Raw genomic sequence first — 21567 nt, forward strand, 5'->3', positions numbered from 1 at the left:
TGCGGTACACCGGCGAGTATTCTTCGAGAACGTGGCGCAGCCAACGGTCCCGCTTTGTCTTAACATCAACGATTAATTGCATTTTCAGGAAGCTGCTCAGCTTTGTGTAGGAGGAGGTTGTTTAGCACGTCGCTCGACAGGTTTTCAATTTTTTTGTATTTTCCCTGCAATCCACAGCAATAATGGAATTATTCAGAAAACATAATGAGCTCGCTGTTCCCAACCAATTTCATGTCTCAAGTGCTTGTCCAATTAGCATCCCATACAATTATATGACATATTTTATTTATTAATACAGAAAGTCGACTCCCGTCTTTGTGAGTGAGCGATGTCTCATCCTTTTGCTTTTTGTCTTCAAGGACGAGCTGTTGGGTACATTATTTTTAGATGTCTTGTCCTTGACCAAAAGCTGAGTTTAATGAGGATTCCCGCTGTGGAGCTTTTAGAGTCACTGCCTCTGGCTGATTATAAGATGAATTCAAAAGCAGCACTCTGTGTTTTCAGGACAGATTTAGTTTTTAGTGTGTAAGAATGATGCACAGAAAGTTTGATTTTTCTGAACTTTTGCACTGCGAGTAAAGGAATCGACCAATCACGTTGTGCGGAACGGCTTGAGTCAGAGCCAAGACAGCAAACTTTATTACGCTTTTCAACTTTCTACATTGGCAGCGCAGACCAGATCCACTCTTTGGTTTTTCACTTCCACAATAATCGCTCTAGACATAACATATTCTAAAATGATTACCACACATTTTTGTGTGGTTTATTTGTCACCTCCTCCACTGCTAGAAGTCGATTTTTCTTTCCCCTCTCTCTCTCTCGGTCTATATCTCTCCACCACCCTAACTCTTTGCACCTTGCCTCCTCACATCCCAAATCTTCTCATTGAGATTATCCCTACCGCAGTGAATATAACTGAGTAGTAATGGATAGTTTTCATGGGCCTCTCTCTCTCTCTCTCGCTCTCCTTTCCTCCCTCCCTCCCCTAATCTGCTCCATGTACATGACACTAATGCAGCGACTGATATAAGCTCCCCTGCCTCTCTCTTTGACATTCATCACCGTGCTTCTTAATGCAGACAGGCTGCTGCTGTTGATGAGAAATAAGGATGACAAGCGTGGCCTATTTTCTTGCTAACGATATCCTCCCTGCTTATTTTGTCTCCCCCGAAAGAAAATGTGTTCACAGAACCGTGTTTACCAAAGCGTTTCATTGGGGCGGGTGGCGAGGATATGACACTGACGTCGATCATGCTGCCGGCACATGTTTGTCAGAGCTAATCCACGATCCATTACTGTTTTAGATTATAATAAGTGATGTCAGAGAATGCCTGCACAAAGCTTCTATCTGATCAAATACTTTTTTCCCAACTGTGCATAGATGTATTTTTAGCACTTTCGCATTAAATGCCATATTGTCATGGTGAACCCGCTTCCACTGATCAGCATGGTGGAGCCGTTCACCTACTGTACCTATTTGACAGGACAGTAACAATAAATCAGTGTCAAAGTCATACCTGGTGTTATATTAACAGATACTTTTTTGTGCCATGAGTATGAGAAAGTTGAGATCAACATCAATCTCATGTCTGAACATTGGAGCCTGAGCCAGGAGGCGATTAGCTTACTTTAGCAACAAAGTACGAGGAGAAAGCCAAACAGCGTGGCTCTGTCCTACTACACCTCCCAACACCTCCAGAGCTCGCTGACTGCCATGTTAAGTCCTAGTTGTTTAAACAATAAAACTAAATCTGCAAAAAAGCAAACAAGCATTATGTCCTGAAATGTCAAACTAGCCCTGTAAATTTCTGATAGTGGAAGCAGACTCATTTTCCTGTTTGTAAATGCAAACCAATTGAGGGCCGTCAGAACTGCTTGTTGGACACTTCAATCGATTTGGAACCCCCCCCCCACTCCTTTCCAATGTCCGACCAATTTTGCAACACATCCACCTCACAGAGTGATTGGTCAGCTGTGCTGAGTTGGTAACGGAGCGAGGGATTTGAAATCTTCTCCATCCAGCTAGGTCTCATTTCCCTTACGTAAAGTATTGACGCTTGACGTCCGATTCCAAGATGGACGAGATGCTCTGTCTTTCAACAAACTCCAATGTAAACCTATCTGGCTCACAACAACTACTCCGAAAGACATTTGACGTAGTATAAAGAAGAGTTTGCTTAGGGAGGAGTTTGGGTTGGATGGGCGGATCAAATATACAGAGGAATTCCACCCAGGAGACCATTGTTCTGTCCTGTGTGTTGCCAAAAATCTACATTTTATATTCCTTTTTTTTGAGTTTTGAAAGTACATTACTCAAAGTACTCAACTTAAATAATGTTACGTTACGTAGTCTAGTTCTGAAGACTGCTTTGTTAGGTTTGGGTTAAGATAAATAAATAGTTTTGTTGCCTAAACCTACGTGGCGCCATGGGCTCCTGACCAAGTGTCCATAGGTGACGAGTTGAGAATGAGAACAGGTTGGTCCATTCCACTTTTCCCATTCATTGCCATTCACAGACCTTGTAACGCTCATACCTCTTGGTTAAGGATGCATGGAAGTTACATGTTGTGTTGCTGTAGTCGGACAAGTTCTGTTTCATATAAGTGGAATAAAAATTTGATTATTACTTGCCATGTGAAGAATCCGTCATCAAGTGAGAGGTGTTTTTCTTTTTATTCTTGGCCGAAGCCATTCGTCAGTGGATAGGTAAGAGCTCACAGTTCCTCTACACATGATCACTTCTGTTAGAGATCAGTTATCTTTCTCCGGGTTTGGACTTTGAGATTCGAGTGAAATCAGGCCGCTCCTGCATGTGACCCATCATTTATTTCAAAAAGAAACCAGCCAACCTTAATGGACCTTTGAAGGAGTATTGTCTTTACAGAATGATAGGACTTTTCAGCACTTGATTAATGGAAGACCGACAACCATTAAGTTCCCATCACAAAGGGCTATTATTCATCTGCCTTTCACTCTGGCTTTTGACGAATACCCCGAATGCCTAAAATATAAATGGCACAACAAATATAAATAAAAAATGTTTGCTCTACATTGTGTTTCCCTGCCAGTCTGTAAGTTTGCGGGGGGGGAGAAAAACTAGGACAGGCAGAGTTGGATTCATCATCCTTAATGCCTTCTGCCACTTCAATTGGATATCACCAGACACTGTTCCCGAATTTAGACATCATATCCTGTCCCAAGAGCCCTGCCTGGTTTGGCCCCAGCCCGTCTGTCTCACCCTGGCATAACCCTCTGGCACCCCCCATGCGGGACCAGACCAAGATGGTGTTTGAAATCGAACTGATACCTCTCCTTTTCTGCTCCTCTCTTCTCCTCCACGAAAACCTCCTGCTCCTTCTCCTTCCTCTCTTATCTCCTCTCTTTATTTTTTTTTCTTCTACGCCCTCAGAATTAGCAATTTGTACGAATCACAGGCTTTCAATCCCGGCCCTCTTTATATGTGACATCCCCCCCACTGGTTTTGTTAACATAACCCTTACTTGCCAGCACTTTACAGATTATTATTTGATGTCCGACGCGATTCCCTCGCTGGTGCTGCCTGGGCACGTAACCCCACACAGTGCTCGTTTCAGCCAAGCTCAGATTGTTTGATTGGCATTCACCGCTGTGTTTGCCAGGAGCGCTGGCAGAACCTCGCTGTTATTTGCATAAACAGGAAGGGGTTGAAATTTCCCTGCTGCTGCCCTCGCTGCACCCCCGAAGAAAAAAATCAGCATGCGATTCACACAGACAAAAAAAAAAGAGTGAAACATTAGCTGGCCTGCTGCAGCTCTGCACTCCAGGCTCAGTGCTTCTCCTATCCTGGTTTCACACTTTCTTTTCTCCCCGCTTTTGAGCCCAGCATGAATCCACTCATACACTCATACACCCTACACTATCTGAGCCAGACCTCTTTTTCTCTTCTCTCGTCCTGCGGAGAATCCTCTTATAAATGTCCCGGCATGGGTCTTGCTCCGCAGTGTGAACCTTTATTTTTTTTTACCTCTGCGCCGCTGATCAGTGAGATCCGGACTCGGTTCCCGGGCTTGACGGCAGGCGCTTACTCGGCCCTGTGGTTTTGACTTACTGAACCATGAGAGAGGCATGGGGAGGAAGCAGTGGAAGCAGAGGATGAGAGGGAAGAGAGGGGATGAGGAGTAGGTGTAACTAGGCGGCTGGGAGAGAGACGAAGGTGAAAAGATGCTGGAGGGATGTCCAAACATTGTGGCACTTTCCAGGCGCGACTGTGTGCTCTTTTTCCACTGAACCTCTTCAAAATAACCCCTCTGCCTGTCCCGTGTGTGTGTCTCTCTGTCTGTCTGCGTGTCTTTGCTGAGGGCCCGTGAACTCTAACCCGACAGCACCCGTCTCGTTCTTTTGTTTCAATCTTTGACTGAAACAAGAGTCGGGAGGCAAACTTTGGCTCACACCAACACAAAGGATCGTTACAGTAGCAAAGGCGCTTTCTTTTTTTCAGCTGTCAAAAAAAGGGGGGGGGGAACAAAAAGCTGGACAGACATGTGTTTAGAGCAAAACGCAGCGCAACAAGCCGCCGGGAGTGAATGAGTCCCATTCAGCCTGATCCCAGCAATGACTGACTGCACCCTTCCCAAGGGATTACACTGAGGAGAACATTACTACACACTTGTAAGAGGATTGTAACACACATAGAAGACACTACTACTGCTAAGTCACTGCAGCACACTTACAACACAAGAAGAACTGTGAATACCGCCTCCCAAGACTTCCTTAAAAAACAGCCATCAATTCCTGCCCTTTTTTTTTTCTTTTCCTCCATCCATTTTTTCCACCCCTCCTTTCAAAACCCCTTCCATCCCTTCTGCAGAAGCCCTGGAGGATCCGTCGAGCGCTGGCGTTGTGGCGTGCGCCGTGATCGGCTCCCTCCTGGCCCTGCTATTGGTTGTCGCGCTCGTTGCCGTTCTCCTGAGCCGGAGTCGCCGGCAGCAGAGGCGCGGCTACCCCGGCGGCGGGGACTCCGTAGCGGCCGGCGGCAGCAACAGTGGGGACTATGGCAACAAAGCCCGTCTGCTGTTCAGCGGGACTGGTAGCAAGAACGGGATGGGCGCGAACAACAACGGGCCCGTCTACACATACCGGGAGGGCTGCGACGCCACGGGGACTCTGACAGAGAAGGCCAACGACTACCACCACCATCACCACCTCCATCACGCCTCAATGGGCAACCCCCCCACCGCTCACGACATCCTCCTCAGCAATGAGATGGAAGAAGCCGACAGGAGGAAGTTCGACAGAGACGACAGCATGGAGGAGGACTACGACAGGTTCGGGGCCATCGGGGGAGGCGGGGACATGCAGCCCCCCGCCTACCACGTCCACAGAGGCCACGGTGGCGAAGAAGAAATGGACGTGTACCTCGACGACGACATGGAGTCTCAGAGGGACGGCTCCGTCATTTCCCGGACTGCCATTTACGTCTGAGGATGGGGGAGGGGTAAAGGGAAAGGTGAGGGCTGAAAATAGTGATGTGGTGGAGGAAGAGCAGCCCTCTTTGCCACCGAACGAACCGACACATCGCCTCGATCAGCTAACCACCGACCCGCTTCACATTCAGCCTGATTAAAGAGAGGCCATCCTCTCTGCTTGATACCGGCTGTACAATTTCATGAAAGGGGACGATGATGGAAAAACTTTCTATGGCCATTAGTGGACTGTGGTTGATTATGTGACTGTGTTAAATCATGGAGACAGATTTCATTCCGTGTCAGCCGAATATAACAAAAAGGAAGAAAAAAAAAAAATACGGACTGCAAAAAGCCAACAAAACCCGCACCGACTCTGACGGCGATGCTGCTTATTGCTGTACGTTCTCGTTTCTTCAGCTTTGCCAGTGTGTGATTGTGCTGAGTGTTTAGTTTGTGTTTTTTTACCTTTTACCAGAGAACGCAATCCGCAAAGACTGGGAGCGCCGCAACCACCATTCCATAATCAACACTACTCATAAATCGCCTTGCTGTTTCAAAATAAACTACGAAAAACGGCTTGTGAGGATGTTGCCACTGTGCTGCAGACTCTCCTGACAGGACTTTTTTTTTTGGGCGGGAAGGGTGGTGGTGGGGGGGAAGGGGGTAACAGTGTCTCGGGTGTCCCGCCCCACACTGTGACACCACATGGTCCCCTGACAGGTGCCCGCCAGGAGGGAGGGCCGCCAAACTGAGTAACATAACAGACTTCACAGTGTGTGCTACCGCGTGGCTGGCTGTGGTGTTAATGATGTGCATCGTCTATATATTGGGCGCCGTCTCGCTATAGCACAGTTGTTGTTCTTGTTCTTGTTGTAGATGTCGTTGTTGCTGTTGTGTAATGGTGTTGATCTCGCTAAGGAAAAGACGCACCGGGAGCCTTGGGGGGGGGGGGGGGGGGGGTTCACACAATACCACATTGGGTCAGTAATGACTCATTTAATGGATAAAAACTCGACCAAGTATTCCCCCCCCCTTCCCCTCTTTAAATCTCTTCCCGTATTTCCTCCTCCTGTATTTCCTCTCTCCGTCTCGTTTCTTACTGTTCCATATGCATCCTGCCCCATTTGTGTGTTTTGCTGATGCTCTGTCCCACATGCATTACATGTGCTCGTTCTTTATTTACATAATGGGCGGCTTAGACGAGTGCCGCAGCGGCTGTGTGCAGGGAGAAGGGGATAACTTGTATTTATATTCCTATCTGGGTCGCATTCAACGAGGCAGATACATTCACCGGCTTTGTTGGAGGCTGCTGTATTTCATGTATTCATATTCCCAGTCTTGCGAAATGTTCTTAGGCTGTGTGCGGGATTAGTTCATGTTCTGCGTTACGATTGGACAGAAAGACACATTTCCAGAGGGGAAGTGAAATGGGCTGAATTAAATCTCAAACTCCCAACCTTTTTGTTTCTTTGATTGTTTTTCTTCTAAGAGATCTCTCACTTAGTTCAATGAACATGCAAAACTGGACAGGAAAAAGTGTAATTTTTAACTTTGATGATTGGGAAATCAAATGATTTGTAATTAATACTTCTTAGAATGGATTTTTTTTGCAACACATTTGCTAATGCACAGCTCCTTGAACACATTTGCCTTTTTGACTTCCAGCTTTTTCCTACTCACCGTCTTTTCGTTTTTTTCAGGGCACCGAATTGGCAGTTTCTCAATATGCTGTTATTACCGTAAAACTTCAATCAAAATCCAAGTCCCAATTAAATGTAGAGTCGCTTTCACTCACCGGTTGTGACTACACGTCTTGACAAATAAACGCAGGTCTCAGTTGGCACTTCCCAACCTCCGCCCCTTTTCGCCCTGTGCTCCAATCACAGTTCAACCTCAGTCAACTTTTTGCTCACATCTAGATGAGGTTTTACTCCCGGCCGAGAGGACGATTCGCTGCTACCGGGGGCGGAGCTTTCCACCTCCCACCGTCGTTCCAACCATCGAAAACGAACCTGCATAGTTTTGCCTGATTTCTAGGGGTATAACAGTTACCAAAATTCTCAGTTCGGTTCAATACGATATAGTGGTGCCACGGTTCGGTATGTTTTCAATACAGCAAAAAAACAGAAATGCCAAATCCTCGCAAGGGGGTGTGTCTGAAGAACATGGCTCGTCATCTCCATTCATTAGTGAGGTAATGACTCGTAACAGTCAGGTAGTGTTGTGTAGTCCGTGACGTCCGGCCGTCTGCTGTCAGAGCAACAGCGGGTGCTTCGGACATTTGGTTCTCTGTTTGGGCTTTTGTTTTCTTTAAAAAAGCAGGAATTATGGTCTGGCAAAATGAGCTCGTGAATGAGTTGTGCTATGTGGCTCAATGGCATTAAGCATGTTTGTACAGCCTGGTTTTCCACTCCAGAGTAGGGTCTCATATCCGTGGCTATATATATAGCAATTGCCGTAGCGATTGTTTTAGCCCTGTTTGAATCGGTAAGGAATAGCTACCTAAACGCTGTGGGGATAGTTTGTAGCGTGTGTGCTGCTGTTTAGTTTAGTTTAGTTTATTAACTGGATGCCCATTAGCTGACGCCTTAGCGGCTGCTAACCTTCCTGGTGTCCACAGAAAGGACCAAACGTAATATATACAAAACGTGCAAAACATGATGTGAAACAAACAGTCTGTGCTGCTGTTGGTTTTCCTGCTAAGCTAGTTTAGCATAGCGCACCTCTCTCAAAACACACGAGCCTCACCAGAGTAGAATGTTTTTCTCAGACAGCACGTTGTCTGTGATGTTAAGTGGGTTGCCATGTTGAGCGCAGTGGCTGCACCGAGAGAACATTATATTTCCCACAATTTAAGCTTCTGCATTTTCCAAATGCAATAGAATTATTCAAACGTATTGTTCGGTTCGTAATGCGTACCGAACCGTGAGCCTCGTACCGAACAGTTCAATACGAATATGTGTATTGTTACACCCCTACTGATTTTGTTCCTTCGTTTATATTACTTCTTTAAGGCTACGAAGTAATTGTTGGTGTTTTTTCTTTTGATAAAAAAGACGTCTTGCACCCCAATGGGAAAAATTACCTGAGTAAAGTTTATCATCGTGAAAATATCCTTCCATCGCAAACTGTAGTCCTTGCTGTCGGCTTCTTAAAGCTACGTTTAATCTAATACACACTGCGTCAACAAAGCTAAACCGAACAGGCGTCGCCATGTTTCTTCATGTCGAGGTTGTCCGACCTAGCAACCGTAACTAAAGGGGGGCGGGACTTAGGATCGGTCAATTAGACGGCGGGTCTGGTTTCCACTGTTGCCACGAGGCAGTTCATTTTTATAGAAGTTCTTTAGATGTATAAAACCTCGCTGCCGACCCGTTTAGTTCTAAGCTGCTTGTATTGCACATACAAAAAAATCAATATAGTGTCAATATGGACATGCTACACATTGGTTAGATTCCCCCCATTCAATTGTTCAGTTCTTTTTACAGAGACCATGTGCACCAAAGTAGAATTCATTCAGATTTGCAGGCGTGGTAAAAAACGTTCCCAACCTTTGAAGAGGTCATGAAGTCAGAATCTGTCCTTTCCTCGATTAGTAATGCTTTTTTAAGTCTTTAAGGGTCCAGCAATCAAAAGGCTCAACAGATTTATTTCATAAAAATGAATCCAAGTATTGAATATTGTCACGTGAAATCCATTGCTTGCTGTCTGCTGTTTTCGATTGTCAAACAAACTGCCCGTTAACCGTCAAAAACGAAAATGTATCTTCTCCCTGCACCGTGTTGTTGGGTGTGCTTGATTTCCGTTAGCTTGCCGGCTGCAACATATAAGTGTCCTCACCTCTCACTGATTAGTTTTCATCCATTTTTATTTGGGTCGTGTCGGTATACAGGGGGCCATAAATCCTCGGGTGCTGTAAAACGAGCGCCGTTAACCGTCTCGCAGCTAGAGCAAATGTATGACATGAATTAATATGTTATTTGACAGCCTCATTTTTCAGATTCTCAGAAGTAATATTCATACGAGTTTAAATAAACAATTTGATAGTCTTTACTGAGCAAGAGTTTTGTGCGAAAGGAATTAAAGGTCCTGTCCCATAGAACAGTGATTCTTAACCATAGGGCCGCGGCCCATGATTGGGCCGCGAGCGCCACCTAGAGGGCCGCGAAAAACTTTCAGTTTTGCACCTGTGGGCCGCGAGGGCCGCGGGACCGCATAGGTTATCAATTGAAGACACCAGAGATATTACTGTTATCCATGAGACGCTCAGTTACAATATAGCTTCCCACCACCTGGTGGCGGTAATGCGTCAGTCAGTTGTTTAACAAGCTGCAATAAGCAGAAGAAGACACTCAGCTAGCCGCTAGCCTGTAGCGAAAGTTATGGATAAGTTATTAAAAAGAAAAAATGAAGACGACAGTGGTGCCATAGTCTAAATGTCTAAATGTGTGCGCAAGTACAACCCTGACTTTCTTAAGTACGGCTTTGTGAACGGAGGCAACGAGGCAGAGCCGAGGGCTCAGTGTGTGGAATGTGGGCTAATGCTATCAAACGAAGCACTGGAGCCTTCAAAAATAAAGCGACACGTAGCGACGAAACATCCAACGCTCGTGGGAAAGCCTGTTGGGCTTCTTGTTGTGTGTGCAGGTTTACATACACATGATAATAAATGTCTTTGTGATCATCACATTGTATCATCTCATTTATTTAACAAGGGTTTTGCCTGTTCAACACCGGCATCCTCGATCCCCTCCCCTTCCGTTCCTACGGCTTGTTTGCGCAAATACGTCACAAAACATGTCCGTGTTTGGTATCCCAGCATGCCCAAAATCCTCTTCTTTGCAAAGAAATCATCGATTTTCTTTCATTTCTTATGGTTTCTCCACAAAAGGAGCCCACACACACTGTCCAAAGTCGCCATAACCGCTGCAAGTCGTATCTTGCAGCATTTAGACGGAAAAAGACACATTACAGACCCAACAACGTGCTAGCGGATGTTACCATGGAGCTAGTGCCTTCAGAAAACGCTAGTACTTATAGTACAAACCTTATCCTCTTCCATAAGCCGTCAACCAACGTTTGCGTAACTGAGCTATTCTCATTCTCGTTCGTGCGCTCGGTCGCAGCCATTAAGCACAGCAAGTCCGCTACTCACACACCATGTCTTTGACCATATATACATCGTTTTTGCAATTTGCAAAGGCTAAAAATAAAAGGAAAATAATATAAAATATAAATATAAAGGGAGAAACACCTTTAGTGTGTCAGAATATCATGTGGTTACCATGTGTCCATTTGGGTCTCCAAATGTCCTTTTAGAGCTCCGCCTGGATCTCTTCATGAAGAAACACTGTAGAATGGTCATACTTTGTCCAATCTTCTTCAAATTTGAGGCAGTTGTTCACTGATAGTGTAGTTACAGCCCTATACTGTCCTTTACCTGTACAGATACAGCCACCGGCAGTTATTTATACTGAAAGATACTTTTTTATTTTATGCGGACAAAAATCTTAAATTTTGACTGACTCCAAAGGCCCACTGCTCTGTTTCTGTATGACCTGCAGGTTGTCTGACACTTTTGATGCATATAGTCAGAGTGGGCCCCGGGACACTTTGTACTTGAAAAGTTGGGCCCCGAGGTCAAAAAGGTTAAGAACCCCTGCCATAGAAGCCTGTCCAAATATGTGCCGGTTGAGTTCAGTGATCAGGCTTTCAAAGCTTGGGCTATTAATTGCAGTTTTACGGTACATCCTTTGTCTTTTCTTTTTTTTGTCAGGATGGTTGTGAGGTGACACAGGGAGGCTCTGGGGAAATCTCTGCGTCACAGGCAACACTCCCTGGAGATATAGTATGGAGGGCCTGTTAAAAATGAGGGAAAAAACCGAGATGTGAGCGAGGCCACAGTTAAAGAGAAATGAAAGGGGAACAAACTAGACTGGTGCTACATGCTGCAGCAGCTCAACTGAGCACACCCGCTGCTTTTCAAGCACACTGTGTCACATCACAAGCACACACTCACTTGCTGTAGACACACAGTGTTTGATCGACCAACTCCAGTGACTGGAGTCACTTCGCTAGTCGAGGGCACTGTGAGTAAAATCCCCCAAAAAACTGGTAATATTTCTGAGAGAGGATCTGAAAAGGGAATCTTTAAGGAATGTCAGCACATTACAAGTGAGTAAACATGATCTCATACTCATATGTCTCGTCCCATTTCATTTACTTCTGCCTCATAACAACATATTGTGACAATAATTAAGATGTTGTAACTTAAAATGAATTCTGTGGGTTTAAGATGTGAACACAGTCCGTAAACTGATAAGCTGAGATGTTTCAAATTAGAAATTCAAGAACTTCAGCCGATCGATTTTTGTTGTTGTTGTTGTTGTTGTTGTTTAGGAAGTCAGTTTCAGCTCTACTCTCCACCGAATCCTCAGCAGGTCCCTTATTGTTGGTTGTTGTTGAACATTTTACACCGTGCGATCTGTTATTCTGTAAATGAGACCGTTCTATCTGCTACGTTACAAACACGTTTCACAGTGTGTTTGGACAGGTCGCCAATTCATCTCAAAGTAACTGAGAAACAGCCATACTGTAACTACTGTTGTCACATGTAGTAGGCTTGTTTATTGTGTCACTGCAGTACAGTTTGGAGTAAAGTATTCAAGTGTGTTTTCAACTCTGCAGGGTACATGCATGCTCCAAGATCCGGACGAACTGCTTTGTTTGAGTTGCATCATTTCGATAACAATCGATGGTCTCCTTGTTACGATCTGAATCTACAATGGATCATTTAGTACAGTTACTTTGTTTGATACAAGTACCAAGTGCAAAATATCCTTTCTAAAACATGTTAATGTTTTCACCCTGATAATAAATTCCCAGACTTTTTGGAGCTCCATCTGTTTCCAGCACATTTACCCTCTATGTGGCCACTGTGTGCCTCAGCACATCTCTTTCTCCAGGAAGGTTTCTTGCAGCGGCATACTGCTAAACAGTCGACTGTGATCACAACGTTGGCGCCTAATTAGTCCCAGAATCTTGTAGCATGCATCTACCCTCAGCGAGGAAACTCATCATCAGTCATGACTTTTCTTTTTTCACAACCCATTTTCAATAAAAGAAATTTAAAAAAACTCTGAAACAATTCTCTGTGGAAGAAATTGGTAATTAATTAAGCCGAGCCATGTTATCAGTCTATAAATACCGAGACTCCCGTACTTCTTTCCTCAGCACATTTCACAGCACAGAGAGGCATTGTGCACCTGCTCGGTAGCCTCCTTCACAGATCTGCTGCAGGACATGTTTCAAGTTCTGCTAACTCGAGGAGAAGTACAGCCACCTCTCTCAAGTTCAATCACTCTACGCGAGGGCCCCATTCACACCTCGTATGTGGTCCGTGCGATCTGCATCTTCATCTCGATAAATGCCTGTATCGTGATCACATCGAGCGACGCCCGTGGACTTGCTAGCTTCTCGTTCCTTTCGGCGGGGTTCGTTAAGCCAGCAGGAAGAGGCGAGGTTAGGTGACATAGTTGACGAAGGCCCTGTTCAGGCATGGAATTAACATGCATCTTGGGTGATTTGATCACAAGTGGACGGCTCTAAGTACAGGTGTGAATGCTCCCAAGATGCATTGTGGACGCGTTGAAACCCGATTACAAAATATTAGGGACCCCTGTTATAGACTGTTGAAGTCCGTCAAAATGTTAGGTTGCATGTACACTCTACGGAGGTAATGCAATAACTGCCAAACACTAGATTACCCCCACGTTGTCAACAGCTTCACTCCTTCCATCCTAGACATACTGTATCCACTGCATCAAGAGGCAACTCAACATATTAGCATGCAGAGATCTGACACCTGGCCTCCTGAACTGCGCCAGATTTTGTTCGTGCTTTACAGATTGCACATTCACGCGTCTGAGAACCAAACGGAAGGAGTGAGAAAAGCGAGTGTGTAAATGCACACAAATCTGTGCATTTACACACTCGCTTTTCTCACCCATATTCAAAAACATGTCCCATTTGTACTCGTTGTAGGTGCTAATGGGGTCAAAAGAGTTTGGTACCTTCATCCATGAAGCTGTGAAACATATCTTACCTTAAGATGTGTTAAGACTTGATATTAGCAGGAAAGATGAAGCTTCTTGGATAGTTTCATTCACTAAATGTAGGAGTTTAAAAGAGACTGATATCAGAAAACCTTTTGAAAAAAGGCTTTTTTATGTCAAGGATCTTCAACATGCAGCCTTGGAACAAATTGAATGGGGCTCGACAAGATTATTTGTCTTTGGTGGGAATGAATTCGATTTAATCATCCTTAAATAAGACTTCATTGGTTTTCCCTGTTTTGTAGTAAGTAATACAGCTACAAGCGTCCCTCTCTGATCTTTTAGCCTGCCACCCCGCCTCGCATGGCGTATGCTCTGGGAGGTTGCAGTCCTGAGTGCAAGCACTGTAAAAGTCTTGTCCTTGCTGCTGTGAGCGTGGCACCCATGCAAAGCAGAGGACGCGGTAACAGGTCACTTGGCTCTGTCGGGGAGGGGAGGATGGGGAGTGAGCTAGAGGTACTCTATCTAGGAAATGCCAAATAGGCCTGGAGAGAAAGGGGAGACTTTTTCTTCTCAGATCAGAGAAATCGAGAGTTACAGAGGCGAGAGGCAGAGCACAAGCTGAAACTACAGCCCCTGCCGAGACTATGAAAATACCTTCTCTTTTTTCTTTGTAAGCCACCTGAGACCGAGAACGTTTGAAACACTGTAAATTATTCACCATCCAGCCTGGAGTTAGAGATGGACAGATTTGTCACTTGTGGTGCCCAATTGGTTGGCCGCGGCGTAAAGATGACAGAGAGTGTGTGAAAGGAAAAAGGGATGGGATTTACTCCTCCGACAATGAAAGCTAGAGGTGGGGATGGAAGCCTCAGAGGAGTTCTTTCTGAGCTCCATGCCATCCCTCCGCTTGGCGATTGGCTGCTTCCACCCAATGCAAATTGGCAGTCCTCTTCAAACCCCGGCCAATTAGTAAAAAAATGGCCATCCTGTTTAACTTTCCTCGGCGCAGTCTATCAGAGAACAGATCTTTTTAATTGTAAAGACATGTTCGGCAGCGCTCCGGGGACCCCTGTGCAGGGGTGGAATTGTATATATATCCTCCTTTTTCATATTCCCTCTCTCGCCGCTCCAGCTTTGGCACCCGGCACAAGCTGTTCTCTCCATGTTTAATTCAGCAGAAGGCATGAAAGTGTTCCGCATTATGTCTCCGCTTCACTCTGGAGGAGGACGAAGACGGCAACGTAGAAAAGTGAGGGAGAAAGGAAACGGGTGGAGGGGAGGGGAGTAAAGAGAGGGAAGGAACAGAGAGGAGGAAGGAGAGACGCTATTAGTTATTGAGCTCTGCTTTTGTCTTTAATCCAGTTAAAGCAGAGGCTCTGCCAGGCCAGCTGAGACTCCAGCAGATGTGGATGAAGTTTTCCTGGTTGGAACACTGGTTGGAAGAGGTCTTACTGTACTCTGTAACCATTTTACGAAAGGCAGCGCTGTCCTGCTTTCCTGCCTCTGAGGATGCCTCCTTCTTCTCCCACTGTGCTGCTCTTGCAGTGTTCTGTGCTATACTTAGGGATGCAATTCGTCTTGGATTTTCTTTTGTCTCAGTCCAGGTTATTTCAGGGTTTTTTTTGGGTATGCATGTTCATCTGAATGGCCCTTCGTTTCAAATGGGTGCCTGCTTTTATGTCATTCCTTTCCTTACCCTCTCTCTGGTTTGTGCAGTTTCCACAGGATCCTTGTACAGCAGCAGTTCATAGCATTTTAATGGAATAAAACAGGAAGTTATTTAACACTTTTAATCACATACATGTAGATAGTTACCATGACAAATAGAGATCCAGTTGTTCATGTTTAGGCTTCTTTTCTTTCTTTGTTAGTAGATTTGTACTTGTACTACCGCCAGTATCTATTCACACCTCTCTGCTGGCTAGATAACACTTGATGACAGTTGGTGTTGGTTATTGGGACATCACATGTTAAAGCAGGAGATATACTCACTTTAAGCTAAGCACTCACATGACGGCTGCTTCGTGTATCCTGCGTCTATTTGGAGTGCTGATCTTCAAAATGCATTATGAGGGCAGTAGCCAAACAAGCCACGATATTATATTCTTGTCATCTTCTAACAGGATAAATTTGTGTGCAGGGACTTTATCTGTGGTTAGTAAACCACTTATTTCAGCTCTATTCTCTCTGTTAACATCATTGTTGGTCAGTGAATTCATGCGTTAGGATTCTGATCATACTGGGCTCTTAGGTTTATTTTCTGTGCCTTCATTTCGGATGTGGGTGGGTACGTTTGCTCAAAAGATTTGTTCTTTGTCTTGTAGTGGCGCTTCATATTACCGCTTTTAATAATCGCCACGGTCTCTGAACATATGAGACACACTGGTTTTAAACTGCCCGTGGGAAGAATGAACATTTAGGAGTCTGTATTAAGGCTCTGGTCTCGCTGACCACAGTCCGCCTTATTAGTGACCCCTGGTCTACAATAAGTGTTTGAAGGATACATCCAGGATGTCAAACTGATTCAGCAGTGAAAACAGGTTAAAAAGTTTAGATAGAAGCTAAAGTCTACAGATTAGTGTGAAAGGGAACCATCATATCACCTGGTGTTGTTAACTCCTAACTAGTAACTCCAAAGAAAGACATTGTTAGCTTTGTATCTGCTAAATGCTTCTTAATGTTGCTAACTCGGTTTGAAATGATCTGAAAGCAATCTAACGCTTTGCAGAGGTGAGGGAGTCTGTGTACAAATCAAAGTGAAATTTAGCTGGTCTCATCAAAATGAATTTCAGTTCCAACACTTTCAGCTTCCACTTTTTATTTCTACTTGTCACAACCTTCCATTGTCAGCTCTTCACTTCAGTTGTGCTCAGTGGTGTCATCTCTTATCTCTGTTCAGTCGTTTCAAAGTAAATAACAAAAATTTCAACACGCGTAAGAATCCTGGAGCATTTCTTTAATGGACTGGATCCAAAGAAGCCTTTATATCTGCTGTTTTTCGGATCCTTAAAATGCAGAGTTCCAGATGGCAGAGACATTCAATTCATTCAGAATCAATGTGGCACTGTTTGAGCCGATATAATCCTGTCAGCTGGAGATGCTCGGCTTCCTTTATGATGGTGACCTTGATGTTCAGACCAAAGGACTAATGTAGGCCTGTTTTGTTAATTTTTCCAATGAAGCCAGTCGTTCATCTTTTTCAGTGAGATACATTCAGATACATTTTATTTCCTCCTACCTCGATGACCCCAACTCTCTTTATCCCTGTCTGAATCAAAGTAACGTAGATTTTAACCCTGTTGTGAACCTGAGTGTAACTCTAGATACCTGTTAAATCCTAAATGTGAAATTTACACGAAAGAACGAGACCTCGTAGGGATGCCCAATCAGTAATTCGTTTTTGGTATCTACAACAGGCAACTCTGCACTTAGACAACAGCGCAAGGCAAATAAATATGTATTATTAAAACCAATGCAGGAGTAACATCTATATCATCTTTTTTATTCAAGGCATTACTCTTCCTTGTCAAAACCTGGAGTCTACCCGCAATGCAACTTTCTGTTCGAAACTCAGTGCTTTGCGAACTTCTTTCAAGCAAAATGCGGAATACAATTGTTTCTGACTCCCCAAGGCATGTAAACAGAGTTTGATGTATAAAATGTGAAAAAATTGCCCTTTAAAATACTTTAACGCTACCACAGTAAGTATTACACCGTCAGAGTTATGGTTTTTCATGGTTTTCGGGTTGTCCATCCATCCCTTCAAACATCCCATTCTCGTGAACACATCTCTGAAACAGTTTGATGGAATTTCATTGCCTCTGGCACAAACATCCAATTTGGACTCAAGTATGAACTGATTATATTTTGGTGGGCATGGGTCGCTGTGACCTTGCGCCTGTCCCGTTCTCGTGATATCTCAGAAAAAACCTTGAAGGAATTTCTTGAAATTTGACACAAACACCGGCAATATCTGTAAAGCGTTTCAGAGATGAGAGATGAGAAATGTTGCTAATAGTTTAGCTTAGCCGTCTGCTCTGGAGATGGACTAGCTAGCTAGCTAACTCGCCAGCCATTTTGCAAAGCAGGGTTGGCTATTATGGTCCTGTTGGTTAATTTGAACTTTTCTCAAGTAAGTAAGCCAACAAAACTTGCTGGTCAGCATTAACTAATAACTTACACTCCGCCAACAAAAATACGACATCATGTTCACTAACAGAGAAGGGGTCTATAATATATTGACACTGTATACCTACTCGACTGAGCAAGGTAGACCTAATGTTGTCACAAATTAAAGAATTGGCTGTTTGGTTCTTTCTCGACGTACAGCAGCAAACAGACCAGAGCGCCATGTTTAGGCCAACTGGTTACAAATGCATTGGAAAAAGGGTAATCAATACAAGCACACCTTAATCAACCTCTGAGACAAACTTGTGATTTGTAGTTGAAAATATAAAATTGACTTGACTAGTTTTCTCCGGCCTTGAAATGGTCTGGATTTGAAACATATTCAAACAAGACTTTTTATGTTTCTTTAGCTTCATAAATGGCTTTGACAATATTAGATTTCTGTAAATAAGATAAATGAACCCGATCCATCAAGGTGCTTCTGTCTGGACCTCTCTCCAAAGATCAACACCCAAACCTGGGAAAACCTGGTGATGTTGATTTGTTTTTCATACAGCAGAGGTTTTAAAAAGGATTTCACCAGCGTTTGTTTACACTGCAGCTTTTATGGTGTCAAGATTGGAGAGAAAAATATCATGTTTTTGCATACAGCACGGCATTTAGAGGCTTTGAAGGTCAGTAGTTTTAAAAGAACAGAACCGTGACGTTTTTACTCGATAGCGTCATCATCAAAATATTCTTGATTTCCACACTTTCAATCCATACGATTCAAAACCAGCTACAACGATGAGAAATAGTATCTTCTCCCTGTGAGATTTGTCGTGCATGAATTCTTGTTTGTTTCTGATAATAAGTAGAACATTCACTGAATGGTATATGATTATTTTTCAAAGCAAAACTTTCTACAGCTTTCTCATCAATCAGCATTGTGTAGAAAAACAAGATGGATGATTTGCCTGCCTGATTTTCGACTGGCTGTGACTCATTTCAGGCAAATTCAAAAGTATTATTCATAAATGAAGTGAAGCCGCATGGAAACAAGTAAGGTTATCTTCCGCCACAGGCACAGTTACATTTTCTCTCTTTTTCCAATCAAAATCAGGCTTAATGACTGAATACAAGATTAGCATTTATACTTATACTGTTTTTTTATAGTGCAAACCCCTGCTGTGTTGGACAGCAGCCCAGCTTTCATGTTCCTCTGCTTCTTTTCGAGAGTGAAAACCGCACAAGAAGAAAAAGCTCACCCTTTTACAGCTCCAATATCAAGTCTGTCCATAAAAAAAAAATCTTTCTACCTCTTCACAGAATAGAGGAAAATGTTAAGATTGACCGGGGGTGGGGGGAGGGGGGTTGATCAATGATTAATACCCAAATTGCCGACAAAAATAGCATCAGACTGAAAACAAATACAAAACAGTGAGTCAGATCATTTCAGTGTTCAGCCTCTTGTTATATTTTTAAACACATTTGAGAGGGAAAAGACACATGAAATTTGCCGTTCAGTACCTCTAAACTTCAGCCTGTAAGAGAGATATCATTTTCACTGGCAAACCCTTAAATTATTTCTTCAATAAAGAAAGAAAGAAGAAATGGAACTCGTGTCAAATGATAGATGTCTCATTTTTGGCTAAAGTGCTACCTGACATTCATGTCTTGTAACCCAGATAAGCCACGATCTGACTCCTTGTGTGGGAGTCAGAGTTTGTCACTTTTTCCGCTCATGTTTTTCTGCTTCCTTATCAGAGCTGTAGATATCGCACCAAGAAAACCTCCATCATCGTCTGTCAGGTCAGCACTGATGACTACACAGATATTTGGTTGCCGTGGTATTTTCTTCCCCGGGAAAAGTGAGACGGATGGATGTTATGTTTAGCTGTTAAATGAGCAGATCACTGTTTGTCCACGGAGAGAAGATCTATATTGATGTGTGTGTGTGTGTGTGTGTGTGTGTGTGTGTGTGTGTGTGTTCAGCCTGTGTGGTGTGTTGTGGAATATTTCTATGAATAGTCGGGAGAAGAGTGTTAAAGTGTTAACAAATCAATGTCAAATGAAACAGAGTCTGGATGAACGATCAAAGTTGTAATAGTCAATTTATTTGCTTGCAAGCAAAGAGAACACAGTCTCACAGACACATCACCGTCATCTGCGAGAGGTGCTCTGATGACACAGATAAATGCATGGACATTTATACCCAAACAGCATGCTGTTATCTCGGTTTGCAAACAAGAATAAACAAAAGAAGGAAACCAGTCAAGGCAGATGTTTTCCTTTGAAGCACAGTGTCCTGTCTTTACGATACCCTGAAGGCAATTTATGGCCGGTTTACGAATCCCTTTATTTATCAGTTTGCCCCACAATAAACCATGGAAACACCCAGTCAGATGCTTCCTTTGATGTCACTGTGACCTGGTCAAAGAGTTAAGTCACAGTATGCAGAGACGGAATAAACCTGTGAACCATCACCCATCATAAATACCTAAAGAGGGTCATGCCCTTCCGCTAATGCTCATCAAGGAAATACTGTAATCAAGACCTCTGTGTGTCGCCGTCTTTGAAAACAGAAACAATGCACAGGAACAAACAGATAACAAGATAAACAAGGTTTAGTGCCTGCACTTCTAAAGATTTACATTCTTCAATCCTAAAGCACAAGACGATGACATATTTTCCCATCACAGGTGAGATGGAGTTTTTTGAAGCTACCGACTAACTCCATAACCCGGAAGGCTTACAGGGCCGTTGGACCTGTAATGCAAATGTCGACTTATTAACTAAACTGACTACGGACCTCAGAGCAGATTTTGGTGATAGTGCAATTTGAATTTCGGGCCACTTGTGCTGCAATGACGCTTCAAGTTTTTCATGACAAATTTGCAAGATAGGTCCGTCTTTGACCAAAGTGAACGAGAATTCAGAATGAATGAATTACTAATTGACTATCTTCCATCTTAGTATCCTAGCTAAATCGTGGATGTGCATGTTGCTGTGCCGATACAAGGCACCTTCACTATTTTCGAAAACACTCATATTTGCTTTCTTGCCGAGAGTTAGATGAGAAGACTGATACCACTCTCATGTCTGTACGGTGAATTTTAAACTAGAGCCAGAAGGTCGATTAGCGTAGCTTTGTATGAAGACCAAAACAGCTCACCTGGCTCTGTCCAAAAGGAAACAAAGTCTGCATACCAGCAACTCTCAAGCTCACTAACTTCCACAAAATAGAGAAAAAACAATTGCAAGGAGCCTGACAAGCTGTTTCGTCTTTATGCTAAGCTAAGTTACCAAAATGCGAACTGTAGCTTCACATCTATATGATATTCTCCTCTAACTCTCTAGATGCCAACTTGTGTACATTTTTACTCAAGTCCGACAGCTGAGAAGATTTGAGTGTGTGTGTGTTTGTATACTTGTACTTGCGACATAGTGAGGACTGAAACAAGTTTTTAACCACATAGTAAGGACATCTTTGGAAAATAAGGACATTTTGGCCAGATCATACTTTTTCATAGGCCTGTTCAGACTTGGTTCTAGGTTCTGTGGTTCAGGTGAGAATTGACCCTTCGCAAAGAACCGTCCACCTGCTGCTACTCCATCAAGCAGTCAGAGCTACCATGGTGCCCACACTGTCACAAACTGCACTCCTTGATTACATATTTCCACATTTTTGAAGAAATCACGAAGCAATTTCAGAGAGAAGCAGAGAGAAGAGTCTACAGCAGGGGTGGAACGGATCACAAACCTCACGGTTCGGATCGTAAAAGAACCCTAGCAAAGAAAAGGGGGGGTGGAGAAATATAACTTTGCTTGAATGAAAAATGATTGAAATGCAATTAATTCGTGGTTCACATGTGTGCCGAACCGTGAGTGTTGATCCGTTACACCACTACTCTACAGTATGCTTTTAAGGGAAATACCAAGGATTTCAAACTGACTC

General features: G+C 43.7%; 1 protein-coding gene across 2 annotated transcripts in view; it reads left to right on the forward strand.

Moving 5' to 3' along the window:
• The window catches only part of pvrl2l (PVR cell adhesion molecule related 2 like), a 298583-nt gene that overhangs the window by 175668 nt on the left and 101348 nt on the right, over positions 1-21567 (forward strand). Inside the window, exon 7 of one of the 2 annotated variants that reach the window (XM_079287575.1) lies at positions 4848-5484. The exons of the other annotated variant lie outside the window; for it this stretch is intronic. Within the exon in view, the coding sequence (XP_079143701.1) occupies positions 4848-5461 (614 nt within the window). The 3' untranslated portion in view covers positions 5462-5484. Of the gene's footprint in view, positions 1-4847; positions 5485-21567 lie in introns of those variants that run through there. 2 annotated transcript variants of the gene reach the window in all.

This window comes from Melanostigma gelatinosum, assembly GCF_949748355.1.
Source record: "Melanostigma gelatinosum genome assembly, chromosome: 17".
NCBI lineage: Eukaryota > Metazoa > Chordata > Actinopteri > Perciformes > Zoarcidae > Melanostigma > Melanostigma gelatinosum.